The sequence below is a fragment of the Rattus rattus genome, chromosome 13 (genome assembly GCF_011064425.1).
Source record: "Rattus rattus isolate New Zealand chromosome 13, Rrattus_CSIRO_v1, whole genome shotgun sequence".
Taxonomy (NCBI): Eukaryota; Metazoa; Chordata; class Mammalia; order Rodentia; family Muridae; genus Rattus; species Rattus rattus.
The window spans coordinates 74,552,316-74,578,482 of NC_046166.1; the positions used below are offsets into that span (position 1 = coordinate 74,552,316).

Below are 26,167 nucleotides of genomic sequence, written 5' to 3' on the forward strand. Positions count from 1 at the left end.
ACCATCCAAGTTGGTCAGAACTTTTGCTCCTTCATTCCGGTCTTTAGAAACAAAAGTAGTAAATAAGGTTATTTTAACCCATAGATTGAAAACTACAGACATGTATCATTAAGAATTAAAAGAATATAAGTTCTGCTCACAAGATGGCACTCGGACCTAGCACCGTTATTAGACTAAGAACAGGAGACTGGGCAGGTCACCGATGCTTGAAGAACCCACCACCATCACTCTGACGAATGGACATTGTATTAAATAGAATCCTGGTGGTTAATCATTACACCTGCAGTTAGTGGTGCGCTCAACCCTCACCAGGGAGCTTCTATTTGCAGTTAACACAGAGATCCACAACCAGCCAAGGTGCAGAGAACAGGAGACTGGGGAATGCTCAGCCGTAAACACACACACACACACACACACACACACACACACACACACATACACACACTCACACACACACATACAACACACACACTCACACACACATACACACACTCACACATACACTCATACACATACACACAGACACACATACGCACACTCACTAGTGTACACACACACACACACACAGACACACACATACACACTCACACACACTCAGTATACACACACACACACACACTCATACACACACTCACACACACACACATCACACACACACACACACTCATACACACTCACACACACATACACACATACACACTCATACACACACACACACACACAGAGCTCGAGAATCACAGCAGAAGAGGAGGCAGAAAGATTAAAAAAGCCAGAGTTGGTAGATGACTAAGGAGGAATAGTGTTTTGGGGAGTGACTAGCAGCTTCTGTCACATCGTGTGCAAGAACATGCAAGCTTAAACCAAATAAAGTCAGAGCATGCAGAGAGAGGGTGAGCACAAATTCCCAGCCCCGGCTGAGGAGCTACAGCTGGTTGATAGCTGCTAGGGGACAGAGAGTTCGATTTCTTTAGTGTGTGTCTCCTGGTTGGACAACCATACTCCAGTGGAAGGGCAACAGAAATTGGGCTTGATTGGTTCCTTAAATGAAGGACACAGAGCTGGGCGGGCAGGGTCTAGAAGTATGTGAAAGGAGCTGTAGGAGTTGATATGATCAGAGTATATTGGCAAGATTCTCAAATAACTAGAGAGAGGAAGGGAAGGGGAGGAGGGAGGGAGAGAGAGAGAGAGAGAGAGAGAGAGAGAGAGAGAGAGAGAGAGAGAGAGAGAGAGAAAATGCTGATGTAAGTGGTTTTCTCTGGTCTCTACAAGGAAGGCCTCTCTAAACCTCCAAACTGTGAGAACTACTGGTATCCATCGAGCCCTTGACTTTATGTGCCCCTTTCTGGATGCTACTGAGGGACCCATTCAGCCCAGGACTGTTACTGAAAGGCAGCATGGTGGTGACCCAGACTGTGAAGGAGCCCTCCAGTTCCCTTAGACATCGGTGGAGGCTTCCGATTTCTTTAACCACAGACCTGGTAGAGCTCGGGCCCGTGGCTAGTGAAATGTCAATAGTTTCAAAACGTAAAATTTCTCAAAAGGATGATGAGGTATTTAGGATGAAATCCAACATTTTAGCACGCGTCTGCTCGGTGTTTTGTTTCGAGGTGTAGTCTCATACGGCTCTGGCTAGCTTTGCATTCCTTCCATGGTTGAGGGTGGTCTTGAACTCCCATTCTCCTGCCTCCATCTCCTACATACTGGATTACAGGCATTCGACTCTGTGCTGATTTACACACCACTGGAAATCAAATGCAGAGCCTGGAGCACGCTAGGCCACCTGACCTTCATCCTCACCCCTGCTCCATCATTCCTGTGGTGCTTACAAAACTTAGACATGTCCTGAACTTTAGCTCTCAAAAGTAATGTTTTGATCATCTACAGAATGACCTGACCCTGTTTAAGCCAGAGATTTGTTTTTAAGAGTTAAGAAAACCTGTCCCCGTCCATTGTGGTGAAGCGTCCAATTCAGTGTGTTGCACGCATGTCCCAATCTTCCGACCATGACACGAGGGCTTCTGCTTGTGTTTAATTTTGCTTTGGGAGAAAGGTGGACGATGAACTGAGATGCTTCTTAATTCAGCAAAACTGACATGACCGCAGGAGCATTTGAGGAGTAATTAAGAAGTTCCGGGTGTTATCGGGGCAGACAGTCATTCGGTGCTGGGGTGGTTGAATCTGCTGTGGATCCCATCACACACTGCCCTGTTAGGGTCTGTGGACTCTGTGACCAGAGTCTCACCACCCAGCTTCTGCTGTAGTAATTACAGTGTTTCCTTCTCCGCTCTGCCCCGCCCCCACCTCCTCACCGGGGTCCAGGGCTTCTAGAGCAATCCTTGATTGCTTACAGGCACTAGAGAGCTGAGATTAAGGAGACAGACGCAGTAGAGTACCACAGCTGTGGGTGCTATGGTAACAAACATGGGAAATTACCCTTTGATTGATGGATAAAATAGGCCTGATGTCATTTGCTGCTCCAAAATCCCAAGAACAAAAGTAGAAGTTGGTCCTTTGGGGGTTACTGACAACGAAGATAAAACATATTTTGAGAATTCCGTGTAAATTCTGCATCCCATTCTTTTAGCTGTGACAAGGATAGGGTTATGTTTCTGCCTCTGGGGAAAACACCGTAGGCTGCTTTTGTTCCGCCTTTGCCTGCTGGGTTAGGTAAGGCGGTGGATGGTGCCGCCTCGCGGCAGGTACGTGCTACTGCAGGGCATCTGAATGGCACATAGGAAAGCCAATAATCACACACATGCACACTCGCATGCACACGCACACACCACACACACACACACAGATCATGTAAACCATTCTCATTAAAGGAGTAATATAGTAGAAAATACGCTTTCTACAGATTTTAGTGTGAGTATCTCAGTCACTTTCTATTTCCACATTTAAAGTGTATGCACGTTTGTTTAAGTATTTTTTTTTCCAAACTTAATTCTGGAGAAAAGAATCCAAGTACTTTATTGAAGACCAAAAACTTAATAATATTATGAACCCCGAAGTCAAAAGACAAATTTGAAGAGGTAAGATATTTCCAGAATAAAATGAAAAAACAAACAAACAAACAAACAAAAAACAAAACGAAACGAAACAAACCAACAACGGGTTGCAAAATTAAATGTGGAGAACTCGTGGCCACTGCATGGTTGTAGTAGCTCCTTTCTGTAGAACCTGGTGTTTACAGGTGTCTGAGGGTTCCAGTTCAGATCCTTCCTACTGATGACTGGTTTTTGTCTTCTACCTTCAAACATCTGCTTTGGGCAAGGGATCACATCATGGGGGACGAGATTTAGGATGTCTAAATCCTTCCAGTATCCATGGGTTTTGGAAATGTGTGTCCACTGTAAGACTCCCTTCTTTTTACAGTTAGTGAATGTCGTTAAGCTCGGAAGAGTTTCCCCTCAGACAGACACATACCCCAGCCCAATCTAATGGCTTCAGGGAGATGACATCACTGCAGTGGAGGCTGGGGATTTCCCCACTTGTCTGTTGAAGAGCAGAGGGCACAGACTGAGGTACATCCTGTGTGGTGACGGAGAGCCCAGGGGAGCTTGGGCGAGCCCAGGGGAGCTTGGGCACACTCACAAAGCTCCAGCTTTGTAGGTGTCGGTCTGCTACCCTCCACAAGCCGGCTGCTCCCCACAGCTTGGGGGAGATTCTGACACGCCTCCGGGGAACCTTCTGCTTCGGATCCTACAGCATGGGTGATTTAAATGGAGAAATTAAATCAAAAGGCATAGACTGGGAGAGTAGAAAAACTGGAGCCTGGAACACTGGCAGGAACTGGAATCGAGCTATTCCCAAGAAGAGCTGAATCACAGGGACCCAGAGGGCACTGCTCCAGGTCAGCGAGGCTATGTTCAGAGCCATGAGGGGACATGCGAGGAGAACAGTGGTTGGTACCTTTGAGGAGGCTTTACTGACAACATCATGCCTCAGCCGCCCTTTAACTTTGCAAAGAACTGACATTGTCTGTAGCTGGCAGCCATGGGCATCCGTGTGGAGACTCTAGAAGAGCTAGCTTTGTTGGGCTAGTCTGCTCAGTATAGGGTTTTCAGACTAGGAGAGCCAGGTTTAATGGGTCAGAGAGACTTCACTCCCTTAGCGCTTGACTCACTTGTGCTGGAGAAGACTTTGTGAAGAGTTGATTCCCAGCCTGTAGGTGCTGCAGACTGAACTTGCTTGATCACAGCTATCATTACACACAAGTAATAAAGCCAATCATCGACAGGACAAGTCTGGGTCACCTGGTCCATCTGGTCTACCACTTCTTAAACCACGGGATACATCGCCGTATGTGGGACCATGAAAAACCAGCAAAAGTGAAAGGTTTCTGAACACAATCACCCCCAGAACAATCCAAAAGCAATTGTGAAATGAATTCCAGCTATTGCCCTCAGAGCTCACCTGTCTTGTGTTGTAACTCCAAAGAGCACACAGCAGCACGCAGTAGGACTGCACTCTCCACTGTGTACCATCAACCAAACCTGCTGAAAACTGAGGCTCACATGGGAGACTGTAATATGCTATGAATTTCAGTGTTTTGTTTTGTTTTGTTTTGTTTTTTTGCACGAAGTTTTCTGTTCTTATAGAGGCATGATGGCTTGGTTACAGAAGAGAAAGACTTTAAAGGTTTTCCACCATCATTTCTCAATATACCAATATCAATCATATATATATATGTGTGTGTGTGTGTATGTATATATATATATGTATATATGTATATATATGTGTATATGTATGTGTGGATAGATAGATAGATAGATAGATAGATAGATAGATAGATAGATAGATAGATAGATAGGGTGGTTTTGTTTTGTAACACTTGTTTGTAGAAATTGCTATTTGAGGTATCAACTTCAGTTCCAGAAAAAATTACCAGAGTAATTATGGCTTCATGGCTTCAGATGAGGGCAAAATTTCCATAGATTTCTGAAATGGGCCTTAAACTGCTCTGTCACTTTGTACTAAAGATTTTTTGCAATGTGACATTTTCAGCATTGTGACTGTAGAATCAAAATATTGATCAGCTCTGGGAAATATTGGAGACGTTGTACCCTGCAGTATGAAATATTCACCCAAGATTCAATTCTTTATGCAAAAAAAATACATAAGCAATCCACTCCACCAGTGTAAATATTTGCTTTGTAAAAAGAAAGAAAATGTGTAGAATAAAAGGGATCACACTGGGAAATGTTTAAGAATCTTTGTCTAGTCTGAGATTGCCTTTCCCAGTCTGTTACTGCAAAAGCAAGAGTAAGTCCAGACGTTACAACTACTGGTCCAGCGTTCATATCGTTAGTGGGATAGAACTGCCAGCCAGCCAACTTGAAACCAGCTTCTGAGAAGTGTCTCTAGTGTTCGGTAAGACAGAGCTTCTCCGAGTGCTCACAGGACTGGAAGCCCGTGGTTCTCACCTCTTCACTTCAGGTTGACGGGATTCACAAACACTCCATGGCCCCCCACACCACACATCACATCAAAAAACAGATGCTACAAGTATTGTGCAACATGGACTAGTTTGATACAGAAGTTCTTTATTGATTATTTGGGAATCTTACATCGTGAACCCCAATCATACTCACTTCTCAGTCCTCCCAGGTCCATCCCCACCCTTGTGACCACTCCCTCCCCTCCCCCCAATGAAAAGAGAAGAAAAGAAAAACCAGTCCAGTTTATGTTGCCCAAATACTCACCAGATCATGGTCAAACTCCAAGTGGCCAGCCCTTTAAAGAAGACTGAATCCTTCCCCACCTACACCCCCTGCCAGAAGCCATCAGTGGTGGAGAGCTACACTTCAGCATCCATATCACAACCTTTAAGAGGTCTCTTCAGTTTCCTGTCTAGGCTATTACTTTGGTTGGGAGGGATGGTAGGGGTTGTGGCACAGCCTCCCGTGAATCTGCGGTCATCAATACCATGGCAAAAGTAGCCTCTTCACTCTTTACAGGCAGCCGGGTGCATAAGTCATGGCAGTGCTGCTACCCGGGGCCATGTCTGGGTCTGTGGTCCGGCTGCAGATGGGGGGTGGGTTGATGTCTGTGGCCCACGTTACTGCCAAAGGCCATGCAGATGCCTGCAGTCTGTTCTGTCAGGAAGCCATGTTGATGTGTGTGGGCCATGCTGTGGCTAGGAAGCTATGTTGATGGACTTTTTTTTTTTCTCTTAGGTTAAATAAAGACCAAGACTGTCTAGCTCTCTGTTCCTAGAAAGGCGTGTGGTCAGATGGCCAGCTCTGTCAGACAGATGGAAAGTGAGATTTTTCAGATCCCACCCTCTGCTTCTCCCACATTTCCTGGCTCTTGCTCCATCCCCTGTCATCCCTCTCTCTCTCTCTCTCTCTCTCTCTCTCTCTCTCTCTCTCTCTCTCTCTCTCTCTCTCACACACACACACACACACACACACACACACACACACAGAGAGAGAGAGAGACAGAAATACATAGATGTGTTAGTTATATCACTGTCAAAAGTCAGACAAAGCTTATACGTAAATCTACTAGTGCTGTGAATCTGACTAACCTTAGTCTATGTATTATAACCCCCCATATAATATATATAATATATATTAATTATATATATTATAGCAACTTGTAACTAATGCATTATAAAATTTAATGTATAATTCATATAGGCACATAATTTAAGTTGCTACATCTGACACAGAACTCAGGTAAATGCAAGGTGAAATGTTTATTTTAAAATAAACTTTAAATCTGAGTCTATGAGTTAGAATTTCAGCATACTGAAAACAGTGTGTGTGAGTCTGCGGATATGTGTGTGCATGGGTGTATGTATATGTGTATGTCTGTGTAATATGCACGCATGTATTGCATGTTTGCCTGTATGTGCATGTGCACACATGTGTGTATGTGTGTATATGCATTGTGCCTTCATGTATTGTACCTGTATAGTTGTATGTATATGTAGTGTTCATACATGTATCTCGCATATGTGTGTATGTGTAGTGTGCATACATGTATCTACTTGTATCGAGTGTGTGCATGTGTGTGTGTTTGTGTGTGTGTGTTTGTGTGTGTGTGTTTGTTTGTGTGTGTGTGTGTGTGTTTGTGTGTGTGTGTGTGTGTGTGTGTGTGTGTGGTCTGAATACCTGTATCCCCTGAGCTAAGGAGAATCTTGTAAAATACAGAGATGGTGTGAGTTCTGGGAAGTGAGGCAAAGGCAGGTTACTCACTGACTCAAGAGAAAACTATCTCCACAGACAGTCATACCTAGGGACATTGAATTTAGGGCTTCGGCGTGTGAGTCTTAGGGGCACTGTTCAGAACTCAGACATGTATTTGAAAGGAGGGAATTTGAGCACACCTATACATCATGAAGAAAACAGTGTGAAGAAGACTTGTGTAAAAGATAGCCTCTGGTATGGCAAGACCAACCACCCACTACCTCCAGGAATGACTAACAATACTGTCAGCTGCACTCCAGCCCCATATGAGAGAGCAGTAGCCTCTTCTTCAAGCCAGGAGATGAGGAAACCCAGGGCTTCTGTGTCTATGAAACCTGTTGTCCAGCCCCCGTTGATTAGTCAAGGAGTAATGGCTTGCAAAATTGAAGCAAAACAGAGACTTTCAACATACTCTTCAAAAACTCACCCAGATTACAGGGCAGGGAGCATCAAGGTGATTATAGAAGTTATGAGACCTGGGCCCTGGGGTGAATGCAGGTGGTGAGACTAAGTGGTATTGTTGGACACAGGGCACAATGTTACAGATCTCATTAGCCTGGATAATAAAGTGATCTCTGAAACTCCATGAGCATTTTCTTTTATGGAATTTAGCACCACAGTGAATCTGCAGTGTGCTGTGTGTGTGGTATCCAGAACCCCACTTGTCAGTCACTAGAGGGGTTTAGCCCTGTCTGAGAGACCTTCCCTTCAGTGCAGGAAAAGACAGCAGAAAATACTCTTCAAACAGCCCAGCCCCTCTCTGAGTTCTGCTGAAGACGGCTGAGAACAAAAACTGCTCTAGGTAAGAGTGCCTTTTTAAAGAGAGAAAGTCAGAAAGAAGAGAAAAGCAGGAGAAAACCTAGTCATGTGTATTCTTGTTTGTTATATTTTACTTTTTCTTGTTCTTGGAGAATTATTCTTTGAGAACTTGATATATGTATGCAATGAAATATGGCCGTGTCTGTTGGGGCAGAAATCTCGGCTTGCGTCTGGACAAACCACACCAGACCAACATGGTTCCACGGGAGAGGTTTAATGTAAGGACAGACACAAGGGAGAGGGATGGCAGAGAGAGAGAGAGAGAGAGAGAGAGAGAGAGAGAGAGAGAAGAGAAAGAAGAAGAAGAGAAAGAAGAAGAAAAAGAAAAAAAGAAAGAAGAAGAAGAAAAAGAAGAAGAAGAGGGAGGAGGGAAAGAGGAGGGGGAGGGGAGGGGGGGGGGGGGGGGGGAGGAGGAGGGAGAGGAGAGGAGAGGAGAGGAGAGGAGAGGGAGGAGAGGGAGAGGAGAGGGAGGAGAGAGAGAGGAGAGGAGAGGAGGGCCGGCCATGAGGGGAGAGAGAGGAGAGAGAGAGAGAAGGTAAGAGCAAGAGAGAGCAAGAGAGGGAGGAGGGGGCAAGCAGCCCCTTTTATAGTGTCAGGCATATCTGGCTGTTGCCAGGTAACTGTGGGGCAGAACTTAGACAGGATGCTAACAATGTCCACCCCCTATTTCCCCTTCTAGCCCACCCCCCTAGAGCTTCCCTCCTCTATATCCATATCTTCTCATCCTCCTTCTTAAACATCTCATCCACTAAGACTGACTAGAGCGATAAACGTGCCTGCATGGGTGTAGGCAGCACTGGAAGCCCTCAGCTTTGTCACCTCTAGAAGATGTCTTCTGTGTGGAGATGTGTTCCTCCTGTCATTTTAAAGCTGAATTCATAGGCTTCTCCTGAAGTTTTGAAATGAATTATAGGTTGAAAATTTTGTAATATCTATTATTTTTACTTCACTTTCCCTAAATCCACTCTACTTCCATGCACATTTAAGTGTTCTTTTCAGAATTGTGTGTATGAGTGTTGTATTTATATCACTGACATCTCAGTCTCTATTCCCTCTGCGCCTCCACCCCCTCTTAATTAGTATTTTGAGATATGTATATATCTGTGTATGTGTATGTGTGAGTGTGTGTATGAGTGTGTATGTGTGTGTGAGTGTGTGTATGTGTGTGTGTATGTGTGTGTATGAGTGTGTATATGTGTGTGTTTGTGAGTGTGTGTGAGTGTGCATATGAGTGTGTGTGTCTGAGTGTGTGTATATGTGTCTGAGTGTGTATGTGTGTGAGTGTGTGTATAATATGTGTGTCTGAGTGTGTATGTGTGTATGAGTGTGTGTGAGTATGTGTATGAGTGTGTATGTGTGTCTGAGTGTGTATGTGTGTGAGTGTGTGTATGAGTGTGTATGTGTGTCTGAGTGTGTGTATGTGGTATGAGTGTGTGTGAATGTGTGTATGAGTATGTATGTGTGTGTAAGAGTGTGTGTGTGTGTGTGTGTGTGTGTGTGTGTGTGTGTGTGTGTGTGTGTTGCTGGCCATCTGGAATTGGCAACCTATTGCATTGAGAAGACTAATTCTCTCTATTATCAGCTGCCATTGACTTACTTACTACAGCACTTCATCTAGGGATGGGGTCTTATGAGATTTCCCTGATCCATGTTGGCTTGTCATTGGTTTGGTCTTGTTTAGGTTACCATATTATTAGGATTTCTTGGCTGCTGGTGGTTCTTGGTTCTTGCCCTATACAGAAGACAGGGTCTCCCCACTGACACTGTGGGTCCTTTAAGTCCTGTGGGTCTTAAAGACCAAGGGTTTAGCTACTGAGACAGTCCCCATCTCTAAGGTCTTCAGTTCTAATCAAGGGGATGATTTCTACCCCCGTCTATTCTAACTATCCCAAGAATAGGGAAAGTCCTGTCTATGGAGCCACATGACCTTCATCAATTAACACCAACAGAATAAAGGGTGACCCCATAATAAGGGTTATCAAGAGTTTCCGAACAGACCAGCCAGCTTATCCAACTGCAAGCTCCAACCAGTGGTCTTCGAATTGGTTTCCCACACTGTAGGGACTCAGGATGTCTTGGGCTGGATGTGCTCACTCAGGATGATACTGGAAAAGAAAGGTCTACTTTGAGGGAAGAAGGGCTCAGCGGTTTTCTTACTCCACCATGATAGCTCAGGCACTACAGTCAGCAAATGAGAAAAGCAAAGAGTAGAGAAGTTCCCTTGCTTTTTCATCAGAAAGCTGCAGTCCCTGCCAGTCTGATCCACAGGGATGGATCCACAGGGATGTGGTTTTGTAACTGGAGTAGCTGACATCCTTCCAATTAGCTACTGAGTTGACTCCAGAGGGTCATAAACTGCCTTCCTGCTTTGATAATGAAACTCTCACTGTGGTCGGAGGTAACCCATACAAACAAACATGTCAGCCTTCTATTCTTTCTTCATAATAATGGCTTTTTTTTTCCTGTTCTGGATTTGAAGTATACCCTACATCTTTATTCTTGGGTTTTCACATATTCTATTTAAAAAAATCGCTGAAAATGCCCAGTATTTGAGTGTTATAAGGCTATTATTGTAGAGCTTTGTAGCCCAGAACATAGCAAAGGTCTTCCCTGGGTAACATCAAACAGGGAACAGGGTTTCTCAGAGCACCTAGGACAGTTTTCCCTTCTTTAAGGCAGTCAGCAGAATTCTCTCCCTTCCTTCCCCCCCTCCCCCCATCTCTGCATGCATTCATGCATTTGTGCCCCCATGTGTGCATGTACAGATGTACAGTCCTCTGGAGTCCAGAGGACGATCTCACGTCAGTCTCAAGTACTACTCCTCAGCTGCTGTCCATCTCGCATGTCTGGGACAGAGTTACTCTCGGTCCTGAGTTTCACCTTCGGGGGCTAAAACAGCTGGCAAGGGATCCCCAGGCTCCTCCCATCTCCATTCCCCCAGATCTGTGGTTAAAGCGTCTGGGACCACACTTTCATTTTTTAACATGGGTTCTGAGGATCAAACTCTGGTAATTGTGTTCACGAGGAAAACACTTTATCTACTGAGCCCTTCACCCACACATAGAATTCAGCTCCTTGCTGGTGAGTGAAAAAAATAGAAAAACCATACTAAATCACTGTGCTACTAAGGGCTTTCATTGTTATGATAAAACAACACCACGACCAAAAGCAAGCTGGAGAGGGAAGGCTTTAGTTAGCTTATTCTTCTGCATTTTAGTCCACAATTGAAGGAAGTCAGGGCAGGAACTCAAACAGGGCAGGAACCTGGAGGCAGGTACTAATGCAGAGACCATGGAAGGGTACTGCTTACTGGATTGCTCCTCATGGCTTGCTTAGACTACTCAGGTCCTCCAGCCTAGGGATGATACCACCCACAGTGGGCTGGGCTCTCCCTCATCAACCACTAATTAATGCCCTATAGCTGGACCTTGTAAAGGCATTTTCTCAATTTAGTTCCCTTCTTTCAGATGATTCTAGCTTGTACCAAGTTAAACCAAAGCTAGCCAGAACAACTGACTGACCCTTGTCCACCTGACATTCAAACATATAGTGCTGCTGTTGTTGCTGCTGTTGTTGTCATTGTTGCTGTTGTTGTTGCTGCTGTTGTTGCTGCTGTTGTTGTTGTTGTTGCTGCTGCTGTTGTTGTTGTTGCTGCTGCTGTTGCTGTTGTTGTTGTTTTACTTGCATTTCTACATTTTAGTCCATGATTGAAGAAAGTCGTGATAGGGAATCAAACAGGGGAGGAACCTGGAGGCAGGCACTGATGGAGAGACCAGAACATAGATTGGTGCTGCTTACTTTCTCTCTCTCTCTCTCTCTCTCTCTCTCTCTCTCTCTCTCTCTCTCTCTCTCTCTCATCCACATATTCACACATATTCTCATTCTCTCTCTGTGTGTGTGTCTCTGTGTCTCTGTGTCTCTGTCTCTCTCTGTCTCTGTCTCTCTCTGTCTTTCTGTCTCTGTCTCTCTCTGTCTCTCTGTCTCTATGTCTCTCTCTCCCACATATTCACACATATTCTCATTCTCTTTCTCTGTCTCTCTGTGTCTCTGTCTCTGTGTCTCTGTCTCTCTCTATGTATCTGTCTCTGTCTCTCTGTCTCTGTCTCTCTCTGTGTCTCTGTCTCTGTCTCTGTCTCTCTCTCTCTCACACACACACACACACACACACATCCCTTTTCTTTCATTTGTTTTCTTCATACAGTGACTCACTATGGGAATCCTCCTGCCTCTGCCTCTTAGTGCTGGGGCTACCTATATGTGCCATTATCCCTGGCCTTAATGTCTGATTCTTAATTCAATAAGTGACCCTCTCTCTCCTGCTCTATCCTCCCCCAGTCTATCTCTCTCCATCACCACTTAGACATATTTATTAGTTTTATAGAACTTCCAGAGGTTTAGGGAAGGGGGGTTGTTTGTTTGTTTGTTTGTTTGTTGGGAGCATTCTGAGAAACACAACTAGAAACTTTCAAGGAATGGCTTGTTTTCTTGTTTTTGAGGATGCATAACCTGGTTTCAATTAAGGTTGCAATAAGGATAGTAAATATTGTTTCTAAAGATTAATTTACGGATACTGAACCCTATCCTTTAATTTTATTTCTTGGTCAGTTAGTGAATGTTTTCCAGCTCCATTATGCTAAGCTTTGTAGATGCTGTGTCTTTAGCAGTTCTCATAGACAAGGGAAGCAGCCAGTAACAAAACAGGAAAGCGATTCGGGAGGCCGATGGATGCCGTGACTAAGGGATTGTGTAGGCCTCCAAGATGTTCCCTGTGACAACTGACCTGTCAGGATCTGAAATAAATACCTCTATTCCTTCAGCAGTTTCAGACAACAGCTTAGTTTCCAGGGAAGGATGGAGTTTGCCTGAGCGAGAGCCTTTTCCAGGAAATCAATCCTCGATCCCGGAAATAGGTCCTCCATCCCGGAAATCGGTCCTCCATCCCGGAGATCGGTCCACCATCCCAGAAACCTATCCTGTTCCCTGTGAACACTCAACACTTCCAACGTCTATGACCCCTCTCTGGAAGTTGCTTTCTTATCTTAGGACGTTTTCATTTGAAAGCACCGTACGCGTTAAGACTACTGGACGTCAGACGCCAATGGCTCATCAGTTACAAGCACTGGCTGCTCTTCCAGAGGACCTGAGTGCGATACCCAGCATCTACATAGTGCCTCAGGACCACGTCTCTAAGCCCAGTTCCAGGGGAGCGCCAAGGCCCCCTTCTGGCTTAGGAGGGCTTCAGGTTTACACGTGGTCTCATAGACACATAAGCAGGCAAAACACTTCTACACAGCAAAATTAATTATTAATTGATTGATGTTTAATAAGTGATATAAATAAATGAAAAACACTACTTGGTGTCAGTTCAATTAAAATCTGAAAACAATAGGTAATTACTCTAGGAGTCGTTTTGTTTAGTGGGTTGAGTTTTTTGTTTTTGTTTTTGTTTTGTTTTGTTTTTCTGGCTAATTTATATATGGACTCTTTCTTCTTCATTGTTTTGGTGATACTGAGATCAAACCCAGCACTTTATACATGCTGGCAATTTGAACATTGCCACTGAACAGCAACATTAGTCCAAAATAGTACTCACTGTGAAATAATTGACACTGAATTTTTTTTCCAACTTGGTCTATAAACTACTATAATTTATATTATTTTAGTAGCCCACTAGTGGGATTTTTTTTTCCAAGCTAGGGTCTTACCAACTTAAGTTTTAGCATTGGTTTCTTAACGCCTCAACTGTTTATTTAAATGTTTAACATTTCAAAAACTGAAATAAATTATGAAAATAATTTCTTAGTCAACAAAGCAAATATCTAAAATGCAAGCTTATTTACAAGGTATTTGAAACGATGACTGTGGGTCTGTGTGTAGCTGAGTGTATACAGACGTAGGGGAGGTTTGTGTGTGTTCTGTGATTATACAGAGTCTGGTTTTCTTTCAAAAAAACAAATCAGGAAATGTTGCTTGCGCAGTAAATACCGGGAAGGATCAAAGCATTAGCGAAGCTGTCTCTTCCATCACATCTCACCGTTTGAGGAACAGCAGCTGCAGAATTACTCGTACAGTTTCCTGTTTTCAAGAATATTTCCTTAGCAGAGTCCTAGTTATGGGGAAATTCCAGGTTAGAATGCTCTGTGAGCCAAACTGATTTACAATATGCGATATATGCCATTTCCCAGAGAAAATGAAAGAGAATAAATAGAAACAGAGCACAACGAACAGTGCTTAGGAAGAGAGATGGCTTCCCTTCCCGTGCAGGGCTTCTGGGTAAGGGGCGCTTTGAATGACCCCTGCTGAGGTTCAGCACAAAGGCCAGAACATCCTCAGACAAGTCCAAGCTCTTCCGGTTCTCCTGGAATGTGTGAGAGCAAGGCAGCCTCCACCGGAGGCCTCTGGTCAAGGGGTAAAGGGCAAGGAAAGACAGGAGCCATTCCAGGGGACAGTGCCCATCCACGCTCAGGAGACCCATAAGACTCTGAGGTTTAGCATAGATGCTCACTTCTTCTGAAACCTTTGTGGTTTTCCTGCACTCAACAATCCCATATCATCAAGCAGCCCTGGGGCAGCTCACCAAGGATTACTCAGGTGGGGTGAAGAAACGAAGGATATATTTGGTGAGTGTAGCTTTCTCCCTGATCAATAATTTTTTTCGTTTCTCAGAGTACATTTTTCAATTAAAAAAGTATCACTGTGAGGACTTTGAGAAAATAAATAATGAAAATGTGATATTTAACAAGCGCACATTGGTTTTCTGTTTAAGTGTACTCTCTGGCTGCAAACTGTCTTTGTTCTGGTAAAATGCTGGAAAACTTGAGAACACTGGTTGAGGAAATTCTCTGCTTAGCCTCAAGACATTTCAAACGCCCAATTTATTCTTGTAGTCTTAATGAATGAGCAAATTCTCCATGTCACGTTTCTGGCTTTCCAATGCAGATCTTTGATTTTAATTTCACTGAGTATCATTTACAGTTTAGAAGTGATCTATAATCTAATATGCAGTGAGCTCTCTGTGGCCCTGGTATAATGGGATTCACGTATTGGCTTTCTGAAGAGTGCGTGTCATATTTCTTTCTGATAGAAGTTTACTCTCCCTTTATATAGAGAGAATGTCCAGGTCTCCCACCAAAATCTGTGGCTGCTCAAGCCCCGTGTTTACAGAGAGAAACATTCCCATGTAACCTATCCTAATCTTGCCCTACAACTGAAATCTTCTCCAGAGAAGTTATCATAAGTAACGTCATGTAAAGGGTTGTCACCCTGTATTGTTTTTGGAATGATATTGGGGAAATGTGTGCACACTTTCAACGCAGGTGAAGTAGTTTTCAAACGTTTCTGTCTATGATGGCATAATACACAGGTGTGGAAGCTGTGACTTTGAAAGGCCAAATCATACTAGCAGTTTTTTTTTTTCACTCTCTGGCTATGCCCAGATAATTTTGTCATTCAAGGAATTCGACTACCAAATCTTCCCTTGGTTCTTTAATTAAAGAAATATCTACTTTTCCTTTTAGACAATTTTACCTGGATATGAGCTTGGACAGGAATAAGAGGAGCAAACATTATCCACACTGCCAACTGGAAGAAAACAAATCCTATTAACTCGGCTGTGTGTAGTGATAGGGCTTTCTTTGCCCCGCCCATCTCCTCGTTGACCACTCAGAGATCATGCTCCGCCCCCGTCTCCTCTTTGACCATTTAGAGACTATGCCCCGTCCCTATCTCCTACCCTCAAACTGGCCATTTTCTATGATTAACTTCTGTACTAAAATTTGATCCTGCTTATAAAGACATGGTTAAAAACTATAAGTATTTAAATACTCAAAATCTGATTATTTTCGGAACGCCAATACAGTTAAGATGGAACACGTACCACATTATTTTGACTTCTCAATTACAAAATAACCCCTGAGAGCTAGCGGTTCTCTATAGATTTTACTTTTTACTGTTTGTGAGAAAAACATACAATTTTAATACTTGGGCAGTAAAAAAAAAAAATGTGGCGAGTGAATTTAAAGTCCTAGATTCTACTAGAGTAACTATTGCTGTAGACACGAAAGGAAAGGGAATGTCAAGATCAAAAAATCCATTTCCAAAACCATTTTCTGCAACACTACGTCAGGATTCTCATAATGGTGAAAAGGAGAGAGGGACAAAGGAAGGGAGGAAAGGAGGGGGGGAAGGAGGGAGGGAAGGAGGGAGGGAGGGAGGGAGGGAAGGAGGGAGGGAGGGGGTCTGATATTTATTCCAGCCAAGACATCTCTAAGTGACAAATGAAAGAGAAATTGTGGCATGTAGGTGATATGTGAATGTTGTTAAAATTGCTCAATGAGGTCTCATAAAATGTCAATAATTGAAAATAAATAGATTTGAAATATCTACCTTAGAGCCGAAAAGGTAAAATTCCAGCTTGGTGCAGTCACACTGACCTGTCCTTGCAGCTGAGGCATAAGAATCATGTGATCCAGACTGGGTCTGGACTACATGGTCACATACTTTCTCAAAATAAAAAGAACCCATGTCAATTCACTCATTAATTACAATTCCTTTAATTCAACAATTAAAGGCAGGGTCTAAAACAATAACAGTGTGAACTCCTAAAATTTTAAAAACTGTGTGCTTAAGTATGTTTACACACCAGATGGCAGGGAAGGAGAAATAATGATTAAAATATTAATTTCTCAGAAACCATATTATGGGATGAAGACAGAGCAAAGCACTACAGACCTGACAATAAATAAAAACCGATCAACTTCTTCAGCCAGTGTGAAACTCTGAGGTGTAGGACACAACTGAGAAAAAATACAGGGAGGGAGTAAAATATTAAAACAAGACACAAAAGCGTATGTGCTGTGTTATAAAAAGAAATATTGATAGTAAACAAAATGAACCCAAAGTCAAGGCAGAAATCTTATGACAAACACCTTAACAAATGTAACTTACAACTAAAATGTTGGAGTACCAGTCTTCTTGGTTAGTAGTAAATGTTTCTGGGAAACATAAATGATGAATTTTTGTACCTGCTGACATAACAGGAATATAAATAGGGAAGCAACAGGTTAATATTTATAAATTCATATGCATAAAATAAAGATGGAAAAATAATTAGGAGCATCCATGTTACACATTTCTCAGTGGACAGTATTCTGACTAGACAGAAATTTATCAAAACAGATGCTAATCATGACAATAATACGCTAACACTTGCAGAAGAATTAGACAACAAAAAGCAGAAGAGATTAAACGACAAGACACTTCTCAAACACTTGGAGAACGGACTGTATAAGAAAAGGCCACTGAACTTAATACAAATAAAACTTTCCTGAATGACAAAAGTATTCTCTAAAATATATAAAACAAATTAAAACAACACAGAGACAGAAATCAATGCATTAGAAAGAGTAATGTGATAAGGGCAGAAGTACATCTTTAATAATACAAAGAAAATAAATGTAACACTCAAATCTCACCAAGGACATAAAAGAAGAACAGAAACATTAACCACAAAGAGGCAATGAGATAGATTAAGAGTTTGAACTCTGTAAGTGTCAAACTTTACAGCATGAATCATTTTAAAACACAAACTATCCTAATTAAAAATAAATCACCTCAACACATTAGTTATCAGAAAGTAAAACAGGAACGCATTATAATTACCTTTAAGAAAATAGACTCATGAAGTTTAGAAATTCCCCCCATTAACCTTTGCTTTTCCTTTTAAATTTTTCATTGTGTAAGAATTTCCCACTTGACTACAGTGTCTCCACTGTAGTGCACCCTAACCATCTCCCCTCTTGTTTCCTCTTCATCCCTGAACCACTTTTCCTGGCAACGCTGCTTTTGTAAACACACAGAGTTCAGTGAGTGCTGCCTATAGGTTGTTGGATCTGGAACCTCCCACTGCAGCATGGGCAGCCTGTCAGAGGCCGCACTGCTGGACCCACAAACCCAGCAGCTATGCATTGCCATGAACTCCTTAGATGGGATGGGAGTCCAGGAGCACCTCCTCCACTTGCTGTGAGCTCAGCTGCACAACAGTCTTGTCAAGCAAACGCTGGTTCCGTGCAAACATCACTGCTGCTATAGCGTAAATACCTAATGCTACTGAAACTACATATACCAGACATACTCTGTACTCTCCTACTTATAATGAACATGCAAAAATAAAACAACTACAAAAGGGAGGATGAAATGCCAAAGATGATCTCATCGAAATGTCTTGTATATGAAATCTGCAAATCATGCTCATTCCATTTTTTACCTTGGTAAAAAAATGTAAATTTTATAATAGTGTCTTCCCCCATTTATGATGATGATTGATGATGATGATGATGTCATGATGATATGATCATGATATGATTAGGATGATAATGGTGATGATGGTGTCATGGTGATGATGTCATATGATTAGAAAGATGATGGTGATGATGATGACATGATGATGATGTCATGATGATGTCATGGCAATGATGTCATAGTGATGATATGGTATAAGGATGATGATGGTGATGATGATGGTGACTATGATGCTGACAACAATGATGATGATGTCATGATGATGATGATGATGTATACCATTCTAATTCTAAGAAATTAGGGAAACCCTGTCATTTCAGCAATGTAAATAGAAACTGACATGATCCTGTGAAGTGAAATAAGCCTGGTGCAGAAGACGAACAGGGTCCCATCACCACTCCCACGTGACTCTAACACAGTTGGTCTTGTAGACATTGTGAGCAGAATGGTGATTTCCAAGTGCAGGGGACTCCAAACAACAAGCAAGAGTACGTACTGATGTGATAGTGTACAGTGGGGTGGCCACCAGCAACATAAAGGAGAAAGATATCGTCCCATAGAGAGATGATAGAAGGACTGGCCATGTTTAACCTAATCCAAACCTGGTACAACACAGACATGTATTAAAACACTGCCTGGTACTTTCCTTTATTAATACAATTACATGTATTAACTAGATATATTATTAACACATTTCTTTTTTTTCTAAAATGAACAGCAAGATATGCTTCTTAATTTCCAGAGTGATTGTTATGACACAGGTATGGGAACCTCCAGGGAATTGAGTGGGGAATCCAGTGATTTCTTCCTCAGGATGAGCTGTCATGAATCCCCTGTCGATGAAGCTGTGTGTCTGTAGCTAGGCTGGAAGGATGGTGGTGCATGAAGAAATACTAGTTCCAAGGAAATCAGAGAGCCTTAGGAGCAAAGTTGTAGAGGCTACTGTTTCTTCCTGAGCTGTGGTTGAAGGATTTTACAATGTTGCCCTTGAAAAGATAGCACCTGGAACTTAATGCTTCAGAAATTTTGTTTTCCTCCCTTTCTGAAATGTCCTGGGGAATAATTTGAACTTCAGCATGTGTACATGTCTCCCAGTGAAAACTCTCCAGACGAGGAGGGAAAGAGAGAATGTGGGAGCTGTGGCAGTCCCAAGCAAGGGCCATTGACCCACACCAATTGTATTATTCTGTCTCTAGCAGGTTTTGGTTTAAATTGGAATCCAACTTCTGAGTGACGACTTCCAACAAGAATTACTTCTTATTTTCATGACCTTGTGAAAAAAACTTTTTCAATTCTTAGCTTTGATAAATGATCAAATGATCTTTGGGGTCTAACTTGTATATCTATAACAGCTCTTTTTTGTAGCGTACAGTACTGTAAACATATACTTTAATAAATGACTGGTCTATCACTGAGATATATGCAAGAAAATATACATTAAAAATGTCGGAGCTACAGATCTCATTAATTCAGTTTTTTTTCCATATTCTTCCTAGGCGAAGGTGAAGTTTACCTTTGAATGCCTAAGAAGAAATGACTATTGTAAGCATCACTATAAACATATTGAGGTGTACACTATTGAAAAGCTTCTTTGTAGTTAAGTGAATAGATGTGTTTAGTTCCTTATGCAATAAGTGCTCATGAACTGTATAGTTTGTCTAGGTAGTCTTATATTGGGAATGTAACGGTGAAAATGTTCAGTTCATGCTTTGAAGTTGATGATTGGGTTTCGAAATTGACACAAAATTGGGCAACTGTGATTGAAAGAAAACAATCGTGGTGTTGAAGAGTAAATTACTGTTAGTATGACCTCACACAAAGTTTCCTCTCATCTACTCCTGAGGGATACCGAGATAAAGGCAGACATTGAGGAAGTCAAAGGAAGGAAGGGCAGCCTGGCCCCACTGGGTGTTCTATAAGAGCCAGGACTATAGGACTTTGAGCTGTGAGAGACAGGAAAGGTGTTTGGACCTGGGTGTATGGTGGTGAAATGCCGTGGCTAACCACTATTGTTAACGTTAGTCAAAATTATCCATCTATTTCTGTTATTCACCAAGCCAAGCGCTTTACATGAAAAAAAAAAAGTCACCACATTCTTCTCTTGTCGCTAAGATTTTAAACACTGGGATGTGACTGGATGTTCGTTCTAAGGCCCATGAGAAGAATCAGAAAATAAAATGGAAGCAGCAACCACACACTGGCCGCCAGACAGCTTACACAGCATCTTATAGTGTACACACTACAGCAAGACACAAACGAGAGAAATTATAGCTTTTACTCATCATGTTGACAGTTTCAAAGTTCGCACGCATCAATTTTAATATACAATCAATGCGTGTTTCAGAGAAAGGAGAGAAAGAAGCAGGACTCAGTGGGAAGAGGAAAAGATAAGAGGAAGGAGAGAAGAGAGAAGGAAAACGGGGAGAGAGGGAGAGAGGGAGGAGAGAGGGAGGAGAGAGGAAGAGGGGGGTCGACCAGCAGCAAGTGCTTCAGTGTGTGAGGATCCACACCGACTTATTAAATCTTCAATCCCTGGGGTCACCCAAGTATAGCAAACAGGGACTTGCTGCTGGTTAGATGTGGAGAGGCCCCTCCTATTCTTTTAGGGTCACAAACAGAATGAGGTTCACGGGGAACTGTGGACAAGCAAGGTTTCCAGGGCTCTGACCTCTTGGCTCTCTCGCTTGGCAAGCCTTGTTGGTGTTAGCATATGGTTAGGTTAGTGACTTCATACCTGTTAAGGGTTGAATGGTTGCCAAATACACTGATATCCACGTTCATCTGGAACTGGAAGTCAGTCTAGGGCACATTCTAGGGCACACAGAAACCCAGAGCACACTTCACCACACTTACAGTCCTCGTGAAGGACCCCTGGGATGAGGTTGTCCCCTGCAACCTCCCCAGTCTCTTAGCATCCTTGGCCTCTAACTATCCTGTTCTTCTCCCCCCAGGGCTCTACGAAACCTTCCTAACCAATGATGAACCCGAATGCTGTGACATCAGGAGCGAGGAGCAATCCACACCCAGACCCAAAGGGACCGTGGACAGAAGAGACTCCTGTCCTAGGACGTCGCTCACAGTGTCCTCGGCCACGAGACTATGCCCTGGCAGGCTGAAGCTGTGTGTACTCGTCCTCATCCTCCTCCACACAGTGCTCACGGCCTCCGCGGCACAGAACTCCACAGGGCTGGGCCTGGGCGGCCTCCCCACGCTCGAGGACAACTCCACCCGAGAGGACTGAGCGCAGCCAGGGGCATGCGCACAGCGCGGGACTGGGTAGGGGCAGGGGCAGGCGCGTGCACAGAGCAGCAGCGACCCACCCAGGATGCTCACCTGCTGCAGCCCCGGGACTGAACCCACCCGGGTGCTCTACCCTTGGACTTCCCGCAAGGCCTGTGGGTAATATTTAACAAGATGGGCCCGATCCCCAACATGGACACAGCCGCAGCTTTTTACCGACTAAAAGGCTGCAAGTGACTCAATTTCTCACACCATTTTATACACTGTGTTTTAATGTTTGGAGGTTTTCTTTGCTTTCAGTTCGGTTTGGGTTTATTTTCCGTTTTTATTTTAATTTAATTTAAGTTTGTTTTATTTTCTGCACTTGTTAATGCAGGGTTTCTTTGGGGGTAAACTAAGTCTCTCCACTGTCTATCTATCGATTTCTAGTCATCGTGTGTCCACCAGATAATTCTGTCTATGTCCTGTCAGTTTCTAATAGAGGAATGACCGCTATAACCTCACGTGTAGCAAAAAACAACAAAAAAAAGAATAAAAAAACACACAACAAAAAAGACAAAAAAAGAAAACAACAAAAATTAAAAAAAAAAAATCCCTAAGCCTCCTTCCAACCCATGGACGCCACGCCCTGCAGGCCCTGCTGGCCCTCGCCTTCTTCTGTCCCTAAGCAGACAACATCCGCTTGCTTCTGTCTGTGTCTCGCATGGTGGGTGTGTGTCCTGCACAAGCCGGAGCAGAGAGAGCCAGGGGCCTAGCAGTTCCTCTGGGTGATCCAACGGTGTGCTCAGAGTCAGGCAGTTCACAGTTTTATGTGGGAAACACACATATACACCACACATAATAGAAGAGTGAAGCACGCCCCCGTGGACAAGTCGCTCCGGTGCCCATCCCCGGTTCTTTCTTCCTGGCCAGGCAGACAGGAGCGGCCCATGGCCTACTGCCCGCAAGATGTGGGCAAGCAGACCCTCTTCAACATCAGGCGCTTGCCTCGAGGGATGAGAGCAGAGACCAAGAACGCAAATCCAGACTTCTGTTCTTCCCCTATCATGGTGGAAGGGATCCTAGTATACAGAATATGTACCATTTTATCTCAGTGTTGCCCCCAGCATAGGGTTCCAGATTCTTTCAGGTATAAAATGTATACAGCTCTGCGTTATCACAGAGGAGAATCTTTTCAAAGCAATCCACAGATCAGCCATTTTTACCACAGTGCGAAGAAGCGTCCTTACTCCAGCGAGCTCTAGGTGGCTGAGAAAAAGAAGTCTAATCACTGTTCGTATTTTTTTTTTCCTTTGTGGGAACATTTCACCTGCTGAGTGTGTATGAATTTGCTTTCTAAAAAGGCTTTTATGGGTTTACAGTAGGGCCAGTGGAAGGGAGAGTTAATAAGGGCTGTTTTTACAAAACAAACAAACGAAACTAATAATTTTAAAAAGACACTTCACATTCCTTCCTGTTCTCTAACTACACGTGGGAAGTGCACTTCCGGTGGGTTTGCTGTGTGGGTGAGAGATGAAGGAAATCCATGGACAAGGTCCTCTTAGTGAACAAAATTTAGTTGTTAACTTTATAGCTATACAATTCCCCCCGGGTGTTTGTTTTCGTTCAGACAGATCTAACCTCTGCATCATGCTTAACCCTGCGACATGCGTACAGTATGCATATTTTGTTTTGAATAAAATGTTTTGTTCCAGTCTGTTAAGAATATTAAATAATAAAGGTATTGCTTAATAAAATTGCTAGAATTGTTTAGCAGTACATGCACAAATATTTTACTAGATTCTTTGTTTTACTAGTGTTTTGTTGAGACTGAAAACCCTAAAATGGTCTGCATAAATACAAAAAGAAAAAAAAAACACCAAAGTGCAAAACTCTTCAGTTTCTTTTTCCTTTTCTTTAAAAACAATTCTTTCTCTCCTTTTTCCCCCCCTTAAACATAGAGAATTATTTACAGGTGTGTGCGCACACACGTACTATATTTTAATTTGTGAAGACATGGTACTCTTTGGGGATATGAGACATGGCAATATGGGTTTGGGGAGACAGTGTAACTGTATTACTGACAGCCAAACACATGCAGAAATAAGCATTTGAGTATCCCTATCAGTGTCTTATTGAATGAAGACTTGCCCGGAGAGCTGTACTCAAACAACAGAAGGTAAGTGGCTGCGTCTCCTGGGAAGACTGCCTGCCCCTCAGTGGAAAAGCCAGACCTGATCTCTCCAGTATCCTTCAAGCTCCTTCAGGCTTGTGCTGTAGCCATTGCATTCTTGAAATGGTTACATTTTGCCATAAGGGGAAAAACCCTTTTGCTGGTATGAAGAGAAGTTTTTATTCTTTGTAAATATAGAACACCATGATAACAACTGAACTCTAGAACCCTGGACATAGTTGGGGGAAGGGACAGGATTTTACTTTCTCTTAATATCCTCTTGCAACTCACGAAAGATGCTTTCTCCCCAAATAAAAGAGACAGGAAGTTTGCTTTCCTTTTTAGAATGCGAAAATGGAAAAATAAGAAAAACTACATTACTTTTCCTGGGAGCTGAGCTCAAACAAAAGACAAGTGTAGGTGTTAGCTGAAACCCTACATTGCTAAGTGTGAACACAAAACCATGACTTAGGTAAAAAGAGGGCAAGAGAGCTGGAGGGGAACCCTGTCCCAGTCAATGCTGAGATCTACTGGGTAATCTGTAATTCCCAGGGGATATTGCCCTTGCTACATTCAGTTGTGGCCCCCCTGTGCCTTAAGTTTATCATTACCATGGATGTTCCCCTTTACACAGTTCCACCAGAAACAAAGGAAAGCAGGAAAGGAGATCCCAGCAGAAGAGGGTTTTAAACAGGCTGCGGATAGCCCACAATACAGCCATTCATAGCAGGTTTCCCAGCATATCTGCGTTTAACTTCAACACATGTTAATTGTGGTAGAATAAATTCCAGCCTTGCTCTCTGGCACCATTATCTCATTCTGTTTGCCTTGTAGCAGGGATCCCCTGCACACTGGATAATGAGCTGCAATATTAAAACAGTTACCCGTGCAGGCATGTTGAAAATCAAGAAAATAGTACCTGCTTCGTAGATGTATATGGAACGAGTGTCCCTGAGTTCATTGTTGTCTCCTTTTCAGCAGAAGGGAATTCCAGTCTGTGAACCACAGTGGTTCTGCTAAGCAGATCACCAAGTAACGTCATAGAGGTCATTCACTCTGCCGCTTACATTTGGGCAACTCATTATGTTGGATTTTCTACCATAACAAAGGTAGTATTGTTCCCCCTACCACAATGTACTGATGAAAAGCTACTCCTCTGCGTGATCACTACCAAAAACGTTAGTCCCTCACTAATGAACTCATGCTTCTATGCAACAGACCCTGCCCTCTTAAATAAAAGAAGGTAGGAAAGAAAAAGGAAAAAAAAGAGAAAGGACAGGAAGGAGGAAGGAAGGAGGGAAATTGGTTCTAAAGTGAATGAATCATTAACTCCTGCTGGAGGAGGGCAGTAAATGAAAGACGTAATTAGATGTCAGAGCCATGTGCAAAAGGCATGGGTTATCGGGTGATACTCGACATCGGAGAAACACTCAAACATTAATCTTTCTGAGTCTTGATTTTCATCCTCTTTAGGTAACTGAGTCAACTGGAGTTCTTGGCAGTATTGAGTATACATAGAAATGAAAGGTGTTTCTTGTTTTCCAGGAACTGAAGCCATGTATTTGATTTCACCTGCATACATGTGTATACATAAAAGGAATAGATTATATATACTTGGCACAGCCTTACAGAGACATAAATATATATAATTCATGTGTAAACACCACAAGCAAAACCTCAGCAGCATAATCACTCCGTCCACAACAACACATGTACAGCATTATGATAAATTATTTCTATTGGTCTGCAAACATCTGCGCATTGTGCTTGTCTGACAGCCTCCTTCGATATGGAAAGCAGACTCTCAAAATGTCTCCATTAGTAAAAGCAAAGTAGTCTTGAAATAACCAGAATCTCCTCCATTTTCCAAGCTTTAATGATGTTTAGGACGAACTGAATATGGCTTGTAGGTATTGGACTACGCTAGAAACAAGACTGGAAGCAGAGCGAAGGAAAGGGATCCCTGAGCTCCTTTTAAAGACATCTCCCCGCAATGCTGATACAAACTACTGAAACTACTACAAAGTATCCTAATAAGACCAATAGAGACTCCTTTCTCCCTTGGAATACAACTAAGGCAAGGACTAAAATGTTAAATGTATCTGTTTTCTTGAGGCACTTCAAGGCTGTCTTCTCCTGTCTCAAGACATTCTAGTGAGACTTTAAATAACAACTCCTGCCTGCTCTGTCCCTGGTCACACAGGTTGGTGGGACAGAGGTACTCGGGAACTTCAGAGTTTACCTTAGCTAGCTCCTGACTATGACTGGCGCTTAAATCTTTTGGGGATTGAATGTTTCCTCTGTCTATTCTAAAATATCTTTTAATTGCTTTAAAAAAATTCAGCAAGTCTACAGGATGTATCACTCTCCTGACAAATTGCTACACTCCTGTTTAATCTGTTGCTACCTTACTCTGGAGGTCACAGAAAGAGTCTCCAGGAAGACCTTGTGGTCATAGCAG

At 42.9% G+C, this 26,167-nt stretch overlaps 1 protein-coding gene across 2 annotated transcripts in view; it reads left to right on the forward strand.

Moving 5' to 3' along the window:
• Fam155a (family with sequence similarity 155 member A) overlaps positions 1-23,428 on the forward strand; it is a 515,459-nt gene extending 492,031 nt beyond the window's left edge. The window contains exons 3-4 of one of the 2 annotated variants that reach the window (XM_032918855.1): positions 19,811-19,856; positions 21,266-21,377. In XM_032918855.1, coding sequence (XP_032774746.1) covers positions 19,811-19,833 — 23 coding nt within the window. In that variant the 3' untranslated portion in view covers positions 19,834-19,856; positions 21,266-21,377. Of the gene's footprint in view, positions 1-19,810; positions 19,857-21,265 lie in introns of both variants that reach the window. The other variant, XM_032918854.1, reaches the window with a different exon arrangement.
• Positions 23,429-26,167: the final 2,739 nt, after the last annotated feature.